Genomic DNA, 17385 nt, shown 5'->3' with positions numbered 1-17385 from the left:
ACTATTAGATAAGTATTTTAATACACATTTGAGTTATTCTGACAACATAAATTGATAAATAATGGAAAAAAACAAACAAATTGGCTCGAAACGTTCATGTTCAAAATTATTCAACCCCCAAAAGTAAAATTTGGTGCAGAATCGTTTATTATTTAAAACCACCAATAAACGCTGTTTGAAAGTTTTAAGAAGCGTTGATCACCTCTCTACTGCAATCTTGCACCATTCCCGGCTGAAAAAGCTTTTAGATCATGGAATAATCTTTGGTTATCACTTTGCCACTGCTTTCTTCAAATTCGACCAAATATTTTCAATGAGAATTAAATCCGGAGACTGAACAGGCAACTCGAGAACATTCTGTGACTGATCCCTGAACCAAGCATAAGTAGATTTGGATGTTTACTTTGGGATGATTGTCCTGTAGGAAAGTCCATTGATCATCATTCTTTGGTCTTTGCACCAAAGGCATCACAATTCTTTGGCAAAATGGCCTGATACTTCAAAGAATCCATGGTTTCCTTCATACGCTCATGTTTTCCACTTCATGCTACAGTAAAACAACCCCATAATTGGATCAGCCCACCTCCATGTTTGATCATGGAGATAGTGTTCTTCTGCTCATTAGTTTTCCTTTTTGGCACCAGACATACCGCTGATCTATACGGTCAAAAAGTTCTAGTTTGGCCACATCGCTCCATTAAACATTCTTCCAGAACTCCACAGGTCTATTCAAATTAATTTAGCATATTCAAGCTGACCTTTTTGTTCTTCTTGATCAAGAATGGTATTCGCCAAGATGCCCCAACATGAAGGCCATGCCTATCTTATGTTCATCTTCTACTCTGGAATTAAATATTTGTCCTCCTTTCATCGGGTCATCTCGCAAGTCTTTGGTTGTACATTGCAGGTTTTTCTCAGTTGCTCTGATAGAAACATTATGAAATGTGCATTTTTGGTTCAACACCCTCAAAGGTTTTCTGGTACAACACACTTTAAACTAAGGAATAAGGCTTTTAATGTCGTAGAAATCTTCACGTAGCCTTAGACTTTCTAATACAATAAAACTATTTCTTCTCTATAGCTTTTGTGAAAGCTCTGTTGACTTTACCATATTTGCTACTCAACTTCAGCACATGCATGGGATAAATGTATAGATGTGTAACATCTCAAGCCGATTCAGTTTTTTAATAGTTTATAAAGCCTTTGTGTTGTGTTTTAGGATAATTTTGTTCCCTACCACAAAAATAAATGACTTAAAATGGCAATGTTGAATAGGGGTTGAATAATTCTGACATAGCTGTGTTATTAAAAAATCCTATAACTCAAACACATTACATTATATATTGACATTGTCACTTTTAATATGCCAGTAAACTGTTGTAGATGCATTTTTTATTAAAGTCCTGAAACTTCAGACAAGCTTTTATTTGTAAAGTACTGCAGTCTCTGGGGGGTTGAATAATTTTGATTGCAACTGTATATATATACAGTAGTCAACATTCGAAGTGGATCAAAACCTTTCATCAAATTTGTCTAAAACCAAAAAGAATACCCGTTCTTATCTTAGGACAACTTTTGATTAACTTTTTGATCCACTTCGAATGTTGACTACTGTATACATACATATATACATACACACATACACACATACTAGGCTTGCCACGATAGACGGTGTTGACGGTGTTACCGTTTTAAGACGCAACACCGGTGACATCACTTTTTCCACCGTGAACCGTCCCCACATTTTTTTTTAAAGTAGTATGCCTATTCGTTTTTTTATTAAATATTTATTTGAATTAAATGGAAAATATAATTATAATAATTTACTTAAGATGAGAGCATGAACTATAATTAAAAACTGAACATAGCTACAATGCGTCATATTTCATTTTTTTTATTACGTGAGGAGAACGAGAGGGGTCGAATTTACAGAAAGAGAATGGCGGATGATTTAGTGTCAAAACGCAATGCAAAACGCCTGTTTGGCAATAAAGAGCTCTTTTCTCGTTTTTTCTGCTTTTAAATAGCTTATAAATGCGTGCGTATTATGCTTTCACTTTCAGTTTTGCCGGTATTGGCAATTCGGCGTCAATTGTTTGAATGGACGACAACGAAACTACAAAAAAAAACTTTGAACCCAAAATATTGCCAAACAGGCGCTTTTGCATTGCGTTTTGACACTTAATCGTCCGCCATTCTCTTTCTGTAAATTCGACTCCTCTCATTCTCCTCACGTGATAAATGAAATATGACGCATTGTAGCATAGTTTTTAATTATAGTGCATGCTCTCGTCTTCGTTCCTAGGAAACCCCCACCCCCACGGTGATACCGGTATTACCGGTGTTGTCACATGTCAATTAACCGGTGGGGAAATTTCCTCATCGTCACAACCCTAATACATACACACACACACACACACACACACACACACACACACACACACACACACACACACACACACACACACTCATTATATTATAAAATACCAAAATTTAACAGTATTACAGTTTAAAACAATGGTGTTCTATATTAGTACATGTTAAAGTAAAACTTATTCATGTGATGCAAAGCCACATTTTTATCAGCCATTGCTTGTTTTCAGTGTCACATGATTCTTCAAAAAAAAGAAAAGAAAAAAAAAACATTCTAATATGCTGATTAATTACTGTTATTATCAACGTTGGAAACAGCTTAATTTTTTGCACCTGTTTAGGATTCTTGATGCATAAAAGGTTAAAAAGAACAGCAACAAGATTTATATTTAAAAAAAACGCTGTTTTTCCCCCAACTTTTTATTTGTTAAAGTATCCTGGGGAAAAAATAAAATAAAAAATAAATCACAGGTTCCAACAAAATATTAAGCAGCACAACTGTTTTTAACATTGATAATAAATCAGCATTTTAGAATGATTTCTGAAGGATCATGTGACACTGAAGACTGGAGTAATGATGCTGAAAATTCACAGGAATAAATTACATTTTAAAATATATTTACATAGAAAACTGTTATTTTACATTGAAATAATATTTCACAATATTATTTTTTTTTCTGTATTTTTGATCAAATAAATGCAGCCTTCATGAGCATAAGAAACGTCTTTGAAAACCATTAAAAATTTAAACTTCAGTCTATATATAATCAGTGCTGAGTAGTAACCAATTACATTGTTTACATTATATTACATTTAAAAATATTTGTAATCAGACTAAAGTTACTTTTATATTGATTACATGACACACAAGTGCAAGTTTTTTTATTCAGATTTTATTTTGATGGTTGTTATTTTTAAAATATATATTGTAATTCAACATTTTTTAAATTTAATTTATTATTAGTTTTTCATTAATCTCACAAACCCCCTGCAGTTCCTTTACAAATCCCAGTTTAGGAAACTTTTACTAATGTTTAATGTTTTTAATAGCGAATGGATGGAACGGATGAATTTTCTTTCTCTATGTATTTTTATATCATTATGGTACAAGTGATAGACAAGTTAGGTCAAAAGTAATCAAAAAGTAGTCTGATTAAATCACCTGAAATGTGTTATGTAATGGTTTACGTTACTAACTACAATTTTTGTCACGTAATTTGAAATCAGTAATGATTTGTAAGTCATCTATCAGCACTGTATACATATATGAAATATGTGACCCTGGACCACAAAACCAGTCATAAGTAGCATGGATATATTTGTAGCAATAACCAAAAATACAATGTATGGGTCAAAATGATTGATTTTTCTTTTATGCCAAACATCATTGGGATGTTGAGTAAAGATCATGTTTCATGGAGATATTTTATCTAAACATAATTTTTGATTAGTAACATGCATTGCTAAGAAATTCATTTGAACAACTTTAAAGGCGATTTTCTCAATATTTAGATATTTTTGCACCCTCAGATTCCAGATTTTCAAATAGTTGTATCTCGGCCAAATATTTTCCTATCCTAACAAACCATACACCAACGGAAAGCTTATTTATTCGACCCTTATGACTGATTTTGTGGTCCAGGGTCACATATTTAAAATATATATATATTATAATTTTAAAAAAATTAAGAGAGGTCAGTAACAGCATTACGAAGGGTTAAAAATGACAGTGGCCTCGCAATTTTGAGTGTGAAAAGCCTTTAACGATGCTTTTAAAATTGCAAATGTTCAGTCCTCAGCTGCGTTTGTAAGTGTCTGTAACCAGGCCCTTGTGATCTTCCCCTTCACACTTCCTGTTAGAGCAGCCCCTCTTGCTTTGATCTGATAGTAGCATCTATTGCTGACTCCAGCAGCAGATTTACAATTCAAACACTCTGCGAATGGCAACAACTGCTATTTTCACACAACGGAGGTCGATGAGTACCTGGGAGGACGAGGTGAGGTGGGAATACGGCCGACTTAGAGCAAGGCAGACAGGCTTCACACAGAGAGAGTAGAAAAAAAAAAAAAAAAAGACATGAGTGACACATTCACAACTCAAAAGAGGACAGGAAGGACAGATGAATGGAAGAAACAGGAAATCAAAATAAAAATGGCAGCTTACAGATACATCTAACTGCGTTTTACCGCAAAAAGCAGAGTTCTGCTGAACAGTGAAGCTAAGCAGTAGTTGATATTAGCTCAAAATGCAGATTAAATCCATATCAAAAAGAGAAATTAGTGAGAAGGAATGTGATTTAGACATCATCTAGTGACTTCCGTTACATACACAGATATAGAAATACCTCCGTTTATGAATTTACACCCTTTTAATGGCCAATTTTAACTCAATAGTATCACACTGCCACCACTGAAAAAAAGTAAAGACAAGAAAATAGGCACTTAAATAAGTTACCACAGTTCGCAAACTATAGAACTGGACATTAATTGCCCAACACAGCTCTATAGTTTAGGTTTGTACCAGCTGTTTTCGGTGGCACCTCCTCTGTGGTTCGTGGATGGGAGAGAGTTGGGGACCGTCTATAAACTATAGGGCCCTCTGAACCGACAGCACATTCCCAATGAAAAGGAGACAGAATGCAGTGAGGTTAATGAAGATACAAACGCAAAGCAAAGGTGTCAAATGCACACACAACCACTGTCAAAGCCCTGTACGATGGTCTAGTCTAAATCTCGCACATCTAGCCAAGCCCGGCAAACTGTAAACTGGCGACGCTCTCGAGATGTGGACAGTAAAGCATTGACCGCAAATGCAACAGAGCGGTTACGGTGTTATTTTTTTATTGCTCGGGTATGTCGCAATGCCATCAAAATGAGTAAGCGTTATCGTTACTCACGTAAATCGCATTTACGCGAACAGGTGTGAGTAGCTCGGGAAGAATGTGAACTGTGAAGTTAAGAGCGACTACTGACTAATTTGTGCCTAGGTGTGCGTGCGTATGGATGCAGGAAGTGAGCACTGACCTGGTGAATGCTGTGAGGTGGCGAGAGACGTCATGGAGTTGGACAGGTTGAGGTTGGCCGTGATGCTGAGCTGGCTCTGGACGGTGGGCGGATACGGAGAGGTGGGCGTGCGCAGCGACTCCTCTCCTTCTTCTTCAATACCAGGAAGGTAGGTGTCGATCAAAGCATCTAGGAATTTAACCACGAGCTCCGCGTAGTCTGGAATTTGGGTTTGCTGTTGGAAAAGCAGGTCTGATTAGAAATGATGTAGTTTTGGGTGACATATGTGAGTCCCTAGATTTGGCACAAATCATGATGAGTGTAAGTTTCATTACTCTGACCTTGACTACGAGCAATAGTGACAACAGTAGTAATAGTAATAACATGGATTAACCTAGATCTTTAGAGTTTGCTGAGGTCAAAGCAAGCAATAATGATTATATAATTATATATATATATATATATATATATATATATATATATATATATATATAAATTTTGCAAGGATGCTTTAACTTGATCAAAAGTGATGATAAAGACATTATAATGTTATAAAATATTTTTATTTCAGATAAATGCTGTTCTTCTGAACTTTCTATTCAGAGAAACCTGAAAAAACTCAACTGTTTTCAACATATTAATAATAACAAATGTTTTTTGAGCAGCAAATCAGAATATTAGAATAATTTTCTGAAGGATCATGTCACTAGAGTAATGATGCTAAAAACTCAGCTTTGAAATCAGGAATAAAAGATATTCAAATAGAAAAGAGCTCTTTTAAATATTGCAAAATTGTACTGTTTTTGCTGTACTTTAGATCAAATAAATGCAGACTTGATGAGCAGAGGAGACTTCTTTCAAAAACATAATCTTCCAAAGATTCAAAAATCGTGCAAAAAATATTTGTGGTGAGGCCCATTAAAATATTCTTTTGGAATATTCTTTTTATTTCCCCGCCAATATTTTAACTACAAAAATGTATGGTTTTATTACATTAGATACATTATAGAAATTGGTGTAGTGGTGTGACAAAGCTATGGGGAAAAACCTTTTTGATGAAGAAAAGATTCGAAGATTTTTTCTCTAACACGTATTACATAAGAATATAATTAAAATCGAATATTTCTGAACAATATAATTAAAACTGAATTTAAAAGTGATTAAGAAAGTAATTTCAATCCGATAACACATTACATTAAAAATACTGTCTGCAATTAAAATTCTGGTCTGACAAGAACGTGTTTAATGAAAGAAAGATTTTTTCCAGCACATACAAATCTATTCCAAAAAACAAATAAAGATAATTAAATAGTCGTTTAAAAAGTAAATAATATAATAAGTTAGAGCAGAGCAAGTAAAAACCTGAATTACTGGCCTGACAAGCCAGGATAAAACAAATCATTATTGCTGAGCCATGAAAGAAGGAAAACAGTTCATTCAGCAAGGTATACATAAGCAATACATCCCTGCCATTTACACCTTCTTAAACCACACAGCAGAACTGTGGGAGAGTAAGAGTTCGGAGACACAAGATGGGTGTGAGAGATGTTTGGGGAAGCCGTTTTGGTCAATAAATCTAGGAAGCTGCAGAGAGACCGCAGCACACAATTTCTTCACTGCGCTCTGTTGGAAAATGAAAGCAGTTAATCATACCTTAGAGAAGGGCCCGGCAAACCTCCAAAGGCCATTGAACCCGAAACCTGTGAGTCAGAGAGACAGAGATGACAGAGAAAGAGAGTGATGGAGAGTCAAGAGGGAAAAAAGGAGATCAGTCAGACACAGACAGACAGTCAGTATATATGATAATAAACAGCATATCAATATTTGCAGAAAACTTTTTTACAACAAGTCACAATACAATCAGCACAACTTTTAAAAAAACATTCTTTGTAGACAATTAAGAAAGCATCTGCTAAGAAATCTGAATGTGATTAAACGACAGGAGAGATTGGCTTTACTCTGTAAACAGGACGGTTGGTATTGAGGAGGCGACTCCTCATGATAGACCACATTCTGAATGATGCCGTGGACGGGGTTTAGGAGGTTGGGGTCCTGGCACATGGAAAGGACGGTGCTCAACTTAGAGTCCAGCAGGTTGTGGCTATAATGGATAAAAAAAAATGACACAGGGAAAATTAATGTGAAACTACAGGGCCAAAGCTAAATATCCACCTTATTCTTTAACGCAGAAGTAAGCCTATGGGTGAGATTTTCCATTCAATAGTTGCTATAGCTGCTATAGGGAAATAACGACAACAACATGCAGTAAATGGTAAAAACTTGAAGTCACACCAATTAGCAATATCATGCAGCAGAACAAGCTGTTTTGTACAGCTAAAAACAGCTGGAATGCGAACGAAACCAGAAGCCAGACCCATCAAATTTACAAATAGCCGCGCCCAGAAAGTTAAAGTGAACATACAAGAACGTTTTCACGCATGTTCAAAAAGATAATTTGTGTACATTACGCAAGTTGATCTGAAAAGCTTGTTGTTAGGTTGGTGAAGTAAACAAACAACACAATCTTCAAACTATTTCTCATTAAACTCAACCGGCTAGTGCAGCCAGAGTTTAGTTCCAACCCTAATTAAACACAACTGAACAAGCTAATCAAGGTCTTTAGGATCACTAAGGCTACACAGCCAGGTGAGGTTTTTTCGGTATTCAAAATGTTTCAAGAATAAAGTCAGAATTACGAGAATAGGTGAATAAAGTTGAATTATTCTCAAAACATTTAAACTTTATTCCCGAAACATTTCGTCTTTATTCCCGAAACATTTCGTCTTTATTCCCGAAACATTTCGCCTTTATTCCCGAAACATTTCGCCTTTATTCCCGAAACATTTCGCCTTTATTCCCGAAACATTTCGTCTTTATTCCCGAAACATTTCGTCTTTATTCCCGAAACATTTCGTCTTTATTCCCGAAACATTTCGCCTTTATTCCCGAAACATTTCGCCTTTATTCCCGAAACATTTCGCCTTTATTCCTGAAACATTTCGCCTTTATTCCCGAAACATTTCGCCTTTATTCCCGAAACATTTCGCCTTTATTCCCGAAACATTTCGCCTTTATTCCCGAAACATTTCGCCTTTATTCCCGAAACATTTCGCCTTTATTCCCGAAACATTTCGTCTTTATTCCCGAAACATTTCGTCTTTATTCCCGAAACATTTCGCCTTTATTCCAAAAACATTTCGCCTTTATTCCCAAAACATTTCGTCTTTATTCCCAAAACATTTCGCCTTTATTCCCAAAACATTTCGCCTTTATTCTCGAAACATTTCGCCTTTATTCTCGAAACATTGTCTTTATTCCCGAAACATTTCGTCTTTATTCCCGAAACATTTTGCCTTTATTCTCGAAACATTTAGAGTTTATTCTCGAAAAATTTCGACTTTACATTTTTTTGTAAATGTGGCACTAAACTGCAAAAAACTAAATGTTTGAGAATAAAGTTGAAATTATGAGAATAAAGTCAAAATATTTTGCCTTTATTCTCGCTATATTTTGACTTTATTCTCGTAACCTTACTTTTTTTTTGTGGCACTAAAACGCAAAATATTACGAGAATAAAGTCAAAATATTAAGAGAATAAAGTCGAAATTATGAGAATAAAGTCAAAATTACAAGAATAAATATTTATTGTCTAAACATTTCGACTTTATTCTCAAAACATTTAGACTTTCTCAAAACCTTTGAGAATAAAGTCGAAATGTTTCAAGAAATGTTTTCTCAACTTTATTCTTGTAGTATTTCAACTTTATTCTTGTAATATTTTGACTTTATTCTCGAAATATTATGACTTAAATCTTGTAATCTTAGATTTTTTTTTTTTAATGTGGCACTAAAACACCGTCATAGAACATACGTCCATGACGAAATAATCCTAAAAATTATTTCTAAAAAAATATTAAGTAGCACAACTGTTTTCTAGACATGATCGTTTTAAACATAAGGCTTTTATTCACATTTTACAGCATTCAAATTTGGTCACAAGCTAGCTTGTTTGACACGGGAAACAATGAGGTTAATTTTCAATTGTCAAGCCAGATGAACTACTGAGACTGGTTTTCACACAACAGGCAAGTATGGTTCTGTTAATGTTCACTGATCAATTTTTATATGTAAATAAAAGCCTGAATTAAATCTGCTCTTCATATAAAGAGATGATGTCTCTTTAAAACTCTTGGACTAAACATTTGGCAAATGTTTTAAAACAAGAGGTTTGGGTGAGGTGGAGAGACAGAAGTCTCTCAGATTTCATTACAAATATCTTAATTTGTGTTTCAAAGATGAACAAATCATTTATGGGTTTGAAACTACAGTTAATCCTGTTTAATAATTTTACCAAAAAAAAAATATTTTTAGCATGGTAAACTATAGAAGATAAATGGATCTTGACTGACTCAGAGTGATGAGAGTGATGTGTTGGTATGTAATATGGCAGATACTCACACTACTGGAAAGACCTTGGGGAAAACCACACTGGCCTCAGCCAAATACTCATACAGAATCCTCTGATGAAACTCATCCGTAGTGTATTTCACCAGTGTTGCCTGCAATTAAAAACAATACTTGCGATAAAAAAAAACACATCACAGGAGAAAGTAAATTAGTCATCTTTATTTAAACGAGTAGTTGACCCACAAATTAAAACTCTGTCGTTAATAACTCACCTTCATGTCATTCCAAACTCACAAGACGTTCATCTTCAGAACACAATTTAAGATACTTTTGAAATCTGAGAGCTTTCTGACCCTGCATAGGCAGCACAAAACTGACACATTCAAGGCAGAGAAAGGTAGCAAGGACATTGTTAAAATAGTCCATGTGAAATCAGCGGTTCAACCATTATTTGATTAAGCTATGAGAATACTTTGTGCGCAAAAAACAAAACACAACCTTAATTCACTTCTCTTTCTGAGCCTTGAATGCGTCAGTTACACTACTCTCTGATTTTATCAAAAATATCTTAATGTGTGTTCTTATGGGTTTGGAATGACGTGAGGGTGAGTAATTAATGACACAATTTTCATTTTTTGGGTGAACTATCCCTTTAACTTTCCTGTTCTATACATAAAAAAAATGAATATTCAACAATTTCAAAAGGTATTTCCACCTCCAGGAGGATTTAAAGCACAAGTTCAAGTGCAAAGAAAAGTAGTCTGAACCACACACCAGTATAGTGAGGAGCAGCGTCTGGATCTTCGGGTCTGTTAGAACATTCTCATCCAGGAGGACATTGGACTCCGAAACAGAAACTTTGCGTAAATGGGAGTTGGCTATTCGCTGAGTTTCTGGAATGAAGAAGAGGTGTTGGCAACTCAACCTCTCTCATTTATGACCCTAATTATCGTTTATTGCATGTAGAGTGGCATGTACTGAGCTGTAGCATAGCACATCTGATTCATGAAGGAAAAAACTCACCTATCTCATAGTCATTTTCAGAAACCCGTCTCATCTTCGGAGGCGTGGTGATACCCGACTCCATGTCTGGTCTCTTCGGGGCTTTTGAGTCCGAAATGAGGTGATCAAAACTCTTTCTAGTGCCTAGAATAAAAATAAAACCACTTAAGTATGAAGCTAAAGTAAAGCTACGGCATGTTTAAGAGCCACTTTGAAAGAATGAAGTCATCAGACCGCTAATACCCAGAAGTTTCTTCGCATTGGCCTGTGACGGTTGGCCCATGTCTACGCTCATGGATTTGCGTGGGCGAAGGCTGGTCTGGCCCATGGCAGAGTATGGAGGCGCAAGACTGCGCTCTGACACTTTCGGAGAAGCCCAAGGCTGGTTTTCACGCAGTAGCCTGACACATACGAGTGTGAGAATCAACAAGCAACAAAAAATAAAAAATAAAAGCAGGAAATTCAAACTTGTTTAATGACAAATTCTCACCTGCATCCAGGCTCTGTGTCATACACGGAGTATGTGTCCATGGGAAAGTTGTCCATGGTAACTTCTGAGAGAAGTAATGACTTCCTGTGCTTTAGACTGCAGCGGCTCCTCACCTCTTCGGATACTGTGAGCAAAGCTGTACAACAAACGTATAGTTTTAACGTTTCGGTTTAGATTCAAATCTACTTCAGGACAGGTTGTGATTGTTTGCCTAAAGTACCTGCCAGATAGGCCACACTCTGCGTGTTCACCTCAAACTTGTCACAGCTGCGGTGTTTTCCCACTAGGCCCAGGAGTGTATGAAGGATACGGACTGTCCTGGCTACTGTGGTGGAAGAGGGATGTCTGTATCCTACAAGGAGAAAGGACAAATATGAGGAACCAGACACATGGTAGACCTTTTCCTGATAAACAGCGAGTGCTTAACGTGATCAATTGATACAGTTCATTATTAATGCTCAATACATTACCTGGTCTGTTTATACAACAGTAATGCATAAATTTGTCAACCTAGAAGAGTGGATAAAATACTAATATTTTGTATAGTTGTACAGATTGTCAGATTATGACATGAAATAAAGTGAAGTAAAAACTAAAAATCTGGTTCAACGTGCACATTTTATTTTAATTATTTATTATTGCAGTTATTATTATTGTCCATCTGAAACATTGGCTTTAGCTTTAAATCAAATATTTAATTATGACATAAAAAATGAAATAAATGAATAAATAATGCATGTTGAACCAGATTTATTATTATCATTGTTATTATTATTCCTCTGAAAACACTGGCCCAGATTAGTTTCAGAGTCAGATATTTGTTATATTATGACATAAGATAAAGTGAACTGAAAACTAATATAAAATGTACATGTTGAGCCTGATTTATTATTATTATCAATATTATCCATATCATTATTAATAATAATAAATTGTTTCATAACATTTTATTAATTTATTATTATTATTAAGAATAGTTTAACAACTGATATTTTATTAATTTATTTTGATTATTATTATAATTATTGACCCTCAGAAAACACTGGCCCAGATTAGTTTTGAATCAGATATTTATGTCATGAAGTAAAAACTAAAATGACGATGATAATAATGATAAAAAAAAATTGTTGGCCCAGATTAGTTTTGAGTCGAACATTTAAGTACTGACATAAAAAAATAAAATAAAATAATAATAATAATAAAAAATAATAATTTATGTTGAAGCTGGTTTATTATTATTATTGTTGTTCCTCTTAAAACAATGGCCCAGATTAGTTTTGATTCAGATATTTGTTATGACACGAAATAGAGTGAAAGAAAAAGTGAAAAGTAATATCAAATGTTTAACCTGATTTGTTATTAATATTAGAATTAATAATAATTATACAAATAGTTTCATAATGGATATTTTATTCATTATTATAATTATAATAACAACGGCCCAGATTAGTTTTGAATCATATATTTGTCAGATTCTAACGAAGTGAAGTAAAAACTAAAATAAAATGTGCATGCTGAACCAGATTTTTATTTTTATTATCATCATCATGATGATGAATAAAAATAAAAAGTTTTAGTTGAAATGTTGGCCCAGATTAGTATTGAGTCAAATATTCAAGTACTGACATAAAATTAAAGAAAATGAAAAGAAAATATAATTCATGGTGAACCCGGTTTATTATTATTAATATTATTCCTCTTAAAACATTGGCCCAGATTAGTTATGAGTCAGATATTTGTTATGACATGAAATAAAGTGAAGTGAAAAACAATATAAAATGTGCATGTTGAACCTTATTTGTTACTATTATTATAATACAAATAGTTTCATAATGAATATTTTATTCATTTATTATAAATATTATTATACCTCTGAAAACACTGGCCTAGATTAGTTCTGAATCATATATTTGTCAGATTATGTCATAAAGTGAAGTAAAAACTAAAATAAAATATGCATGCTGAACCAGATTTTTATTATTATTATCATCATCATCATCATCATCATCCAGCTGAAACGTTGGCCCAGATTTCGAGTCAAATATTTAAGTAAAATTATGACGTAAAATGAAATAAAAGAAAAGAAAAAATATATAAATTAATAAATAATGCTTGCTGAAACATTGGGCCACATTAGTTGAGTCAGGTTTCAGTTTCAAGTCAAAATAAAATAAAACATAAAATTCATGTTTACCCTGATTTTCTATTTTCATTTATTTAATTGATTTTTTTTTTTTTTAGAAAGCAGCCAATTTACATTCTGAATGCAAATACCACTTTTAATCATTACCTTTGAGTAAGTGCCCCACTAATGCAAAGTTGAAATTGGAGGCAAAGTTGAGTCCCACAAAATGGTCCATTTGTTTACAATGCCATTCCAGAGGCTTCCGGATCTCCATGAAGACCTCCTCAGGACTCTATAAAGGGGTGGAACTGCTTTGAGCTCTTATATTTGAACAACAATAATAACATCAAGCGTATCGAAACATGCTTCGAGTATGTGGATGTCCAAATATGTATTTCAGTTAAGCACCTTATCATTAAACACCCTGAGGCTATCCAGTGTGTGCAGGTTCTGCTCCAGTAGGGCAGTACCAGCAGAGTACAGACTCACTTCATCCAACTGAAGCACAGCCACAGCCACCCAGAACAAAGCTTTATGCATGGGAGAGTCCTGCACATCATTAGACACGCACACAAAGATATTAATACATCAGGTGTGTAATTTCCACACAATCAAACCGAATAGAACAAACTTTTTCAAACAGGTTTCCCTAAACACTCATACATGTATTGTATACAATGAGAAAAGTCAACGACAACAGTAGGGTTACATCAGAGGTAATATGTTTTTATAATTGAACCCAGCACACATAATCACTGCACCTGATCGAGGAGAGGCTGTAGTTTTGTGAGAGCGATGACGGTGGCCTCAATGAGAACCTGGCTGTTGTAATTATCCGGCCCCTTTAAGCAGCTCTCCAGCCCCTGTGCAGGAACAGCATTAATCAGACAGAGCGGCGGAGCATGACGCCAGCAAATAGTCTGAGCGAAAGACACTACAGCAGCTAGTGCTGCACTGCATTCTCCACAGACCTGAATCACACCGCATATAACACCGCTATTCACAATTGCCAGACAAAATATAGTCACATTACTACAAAAAGATATCCATCATTTTGATGTATTTAAACAATAGGCATTTTTGAAGGAATTGCATTTAAATTCATAAGTAGGGATTCAAATTTGGAATTACAGGGAGAGGAAAATTCTAAAACAAATAAATGTGACTAGATCAAAGAATGTTTGGCAAGCCTTTAACTGAAAATTGATTGTTTACAATAATGCGTTACTTACACACTATAGTGCTGTTTAAATACTGTGCAGTTGCTTTGACACACTCTGTATTGTTAAAAGCGCTATATAAATAAAGGTGACTTGACTTGACGTAACTTTCCCAAGAACTGATTAAACAGTTCTCAAAACTGTGTTCAATACTATATGCATATCTGATTCTGCAGTTATCAAAATAGATTTAAATTTGTCCGAACAGAACGTTTTCAGAAAGTTTTACTTTATTAAAGTAAAGGTACAGAAGGTTCAAATGCTCACTGATGCTCCAGAAAGAAAAACGATGCATTAAGAGCCGGGGGTGAAAACCTTTGAACAGAATGGAGATGTGTACATTTTTCTTATTTTGCCTAAATGCCATATTTTTTTATTTAGTGCTGCCCTTCAGAACTTACAAAAGAGTTTCCCAGACGACAAAATAAGTGAAATTTACCCTGATTTTTTAATTCTCTTAATGCATCGTTTTTCCTTCTGAAGCATCAATGAGCGTTTGGAGCATCTGTAAAAGTTACATATGAGTCCCTCAGTTGTCATCAGTGTGAAAAGATGGATTTCAATATCAGTTATTGTTGGAAAGAGTTCAAAAATGCTGAAAAACCAAAGAATTTGTGGGACCTGAAGGATTTTTCGGAAGAACAGCCGTCAGTTTAACGGACAAAAAAGGGACTCGTGAACAACTATCACCAAACAATAAAACACAGCTGTGGATCATTCAGGTAACAACAGTATTACGAATCAAGTGTACGTAAACTTTTAAACAGGGTCATTTTTATAAATTCAACTATTATTTTCTCTTGTGGACTGTATGTAAATGTCTTACGTGAAATATCTTATACAGGTCAGTACTAAATAAAATTAAGTGTAAAGTAACTAAATAAATGTAAGATCACTCTTATTTTGGTAAAACAATTAACATTTAGCAGATTCTGCAAGGTGTATGTAAACTTTTGACTTCAACTGTAAATGCACCGAAAATAAAATATTCAAGCCTATTAAAATCGAATCTAAAATTAGATGGCATGAGGAAGAAAAACAAAGCTAACCCGATCAATGCTGAGCAGAGGACTGGCTTTACTGAGAATTCGAATGATCTGTTTGAGCTGTCCATGAGTCACACGTTTACTGATGCAGCCGAACACCACCAGCGCCCGAGGCTGAAGAGAGGGGTTGTACTGGAATGCAAACCTATTCAAGAAAAGAAGGAACAATTAATACAATTAAATAGAAATGTACTGTGATTTTCAGTTGCACCTGTTTCACAAAACTCTTGTAAAATATTTTGAACACACTTTTGTGCCAATTCAGTCCACTGATCCAGCCATTTGCATCCGGGAATGTCCCTCATACAGGCCTGGGGAAAACAATAATTGGTAAATAAGTAGTTATGGAAAAGCACAGTGCTGGAGATACATAAACGGGTCATAAATACTTCAAATGACAGAAGCAGTGAAACCTTCATAATACACAATGCAGGTAACTAACCTCCATGATCTCCAAAAGAGCTTCTGTAACTGTTTCCAGGGAAGACAGGGCAAAGGTCTCCCTCTCGTAGGAGCCTGGGGAGAATGAGCGGTCTCTGTAGCTGGAGCGGAAGGCGATGACCGCCGCAGATTTGACCTTACTGATGCCGAACAGCAGGTAGAACTTGGGCAGGGAGAACTCAGTCAGACTCAGACGCAGCACCTGTTTGGTCTCCTCTGCAGAGGCAAAAACCAGAACGGCAAAAAAACAATTAGATCTGATTTTAAAGCAACTTAATGTCTAGCAAACAATAAAGCAGTACAGCATTTAACACATGCATGTAAGGCATTTAATTCAAAATCAAAAATATTTGGCACAAAAAGGACGTTTTTTACATCAAGTCTGTCATACTACAACAAAATGATTCAGTATTGTTACTAGGGCTGGGTAAAAAAATATATTCTATTTATTTTCAATGAAATGTTATTGATTCTTAAATCCCACAAATTGATTGGTCCAGCCTGTTCAGTTAATGAACGGAACATTGTAGGGTACCTCCCATCTAATAAATCGTAATAAGCTTTGTGCTTTGTTACTTCTGATATGAAAGAAAATCTCAGATTTTCTGATCAGTGTTCAAACTATAAATAACGTTTTGTGAAGTTACACATCGCTGTACCACCTCAGTTCAAGAGAAGCAGCACATGAACTGATCATCTCCTCCACTTTTATATCAGTTACGTCACAAAATAAACATGAATAACCATCCAAAGGTTTGTCCGAAATACATTTTTGTCTCATATAATCAGTGTTTCAGCCACACAATGATGTCAATATAGTCTCAGACGTCACACCCACGGAACGTCGGCTAAACGTCTGATGCATATGGTACACTTAACTGGAAACACTTCAGGAATGTCCAAGTCGTCGTCTGATTCGTTGAATTTGATCGGATTTCCGGTAGACGCGAGTGTCGCGTTTATTTTCGGTCCGCCGGGAAACGAAGCGCCGACTGATTTACTCTTGTGTTTTGTTAAGAGGTGCTTATGCAGACGCCATTGTTGTTATACACTTTTGCAACGTTCGCGAACAAATTACTGACTTACTGCTTGTTCACCCTCTTCTTATTTAACTTTCAATGCTGGTTATTTCAGTGACTGACTGGCGTTGTTGTGGGGGCATTTCCACGCCCCGAAACGTGACGCTGAACGAAACGAACTGTGATTGGTTGTTTGAAATGTCGGTCAAAGGGCCTTTGGCCAATGAAAGCTGCCATGAATTCCAGACCTTCAGCCGTC

General features: G+C 35.3%; 1 protein-coding gene across 3 annotated transcripts in view; it reads right to left on the bottom strand.

Annotated features, from left to right (window-relative positions):
• The window catches only part of nf1a (neurofibromin 1a), a 130867-nt gene that overhangs the window by 1338 nt on the left and 112144 nt on the right, over nucleotides 1-17385 (bottom strand). Inside the window, exons 42-57 of one of the 3 annotated variants that reach the window (XM_073818490.1) lie at nucleotides 16109-16323; nucleotides 15916-15977; nucleotides 15670-15811; nucleotides 14162-14263; nucleotides 13809-13949; nucleotides 13566-13692; nucleotides 11496-11627; nucleotides 11276-11411; nucleotides 11029-11186; nucleotides 10807-10929; nucleotides 10558-10676; nucleotides 9835-9935; nucleotides 7335-7477; nucleotides 7030-7076; nucleotides 5398-5611; nucleotides 4358-4411 (exon numbers count right to left, since the gene is read on the bottom strand). In XM_073818490.1, coding sequence (XP_073674591.1) covers nucleotides 4358-4411; nucleotides 5398-5611; nucleotides 7030-7076; nucleotides 7335-7477; nucleotides 9835-9935; nucleotides 10558-10676; nucleotides 10807-10929; nucleotides 11029-11186; nucleotides 11276-11411; nucleotides 11496-11627; nucleotides 13566-13692; nucleotides 13809-13949; nucleotides 14162-14263; nucleotides 15670-15811; nucleotides 15916-15977; nucleotides 16109-16323 — 2016 coding nt within the window. The remainder of the gene's footprint in view (nucleotides 1-4357; nucleotides 4412-5397; nucleotides 5612-7029; nucleotides 7077-7334; nucleotides 7478-9834; nucleotides 9936-10557; nucleotides 10677-10806; nucleotides 10930-11028; nucleotides 11187-11275; nucleotides 11412-11495; nucleotides 11628-13565; nucleotides 13693-13808; nucleotides 13950-14161; nucleotides 14264-15669; nucleotides 15812-15915; nucleotides 15978-16108; nucleotides 16324-17385) is intronic. The other 2 variants (XM_073818491.1, XM_073818492.1) reach the window with 2 other exon arrangements.

The sequence above is a fragment of the Garra rufa genome, chromosome 14, assembly GCF_049309525.1.
Source record: "Garra rufa chromosome 14, GarRuf1.0, whole genome shotgun sequence".
Classification (NCBI taxonomy): domain Eukaryota; kingdom Metazoa; phylum Chordata; class Actinopteri; order Cypriniformes; family Cyprinidae; genus Garra; species Garra rufa.
This window is presented reverse-complemented; position numbering and strand designations above follow the sequence as displayed.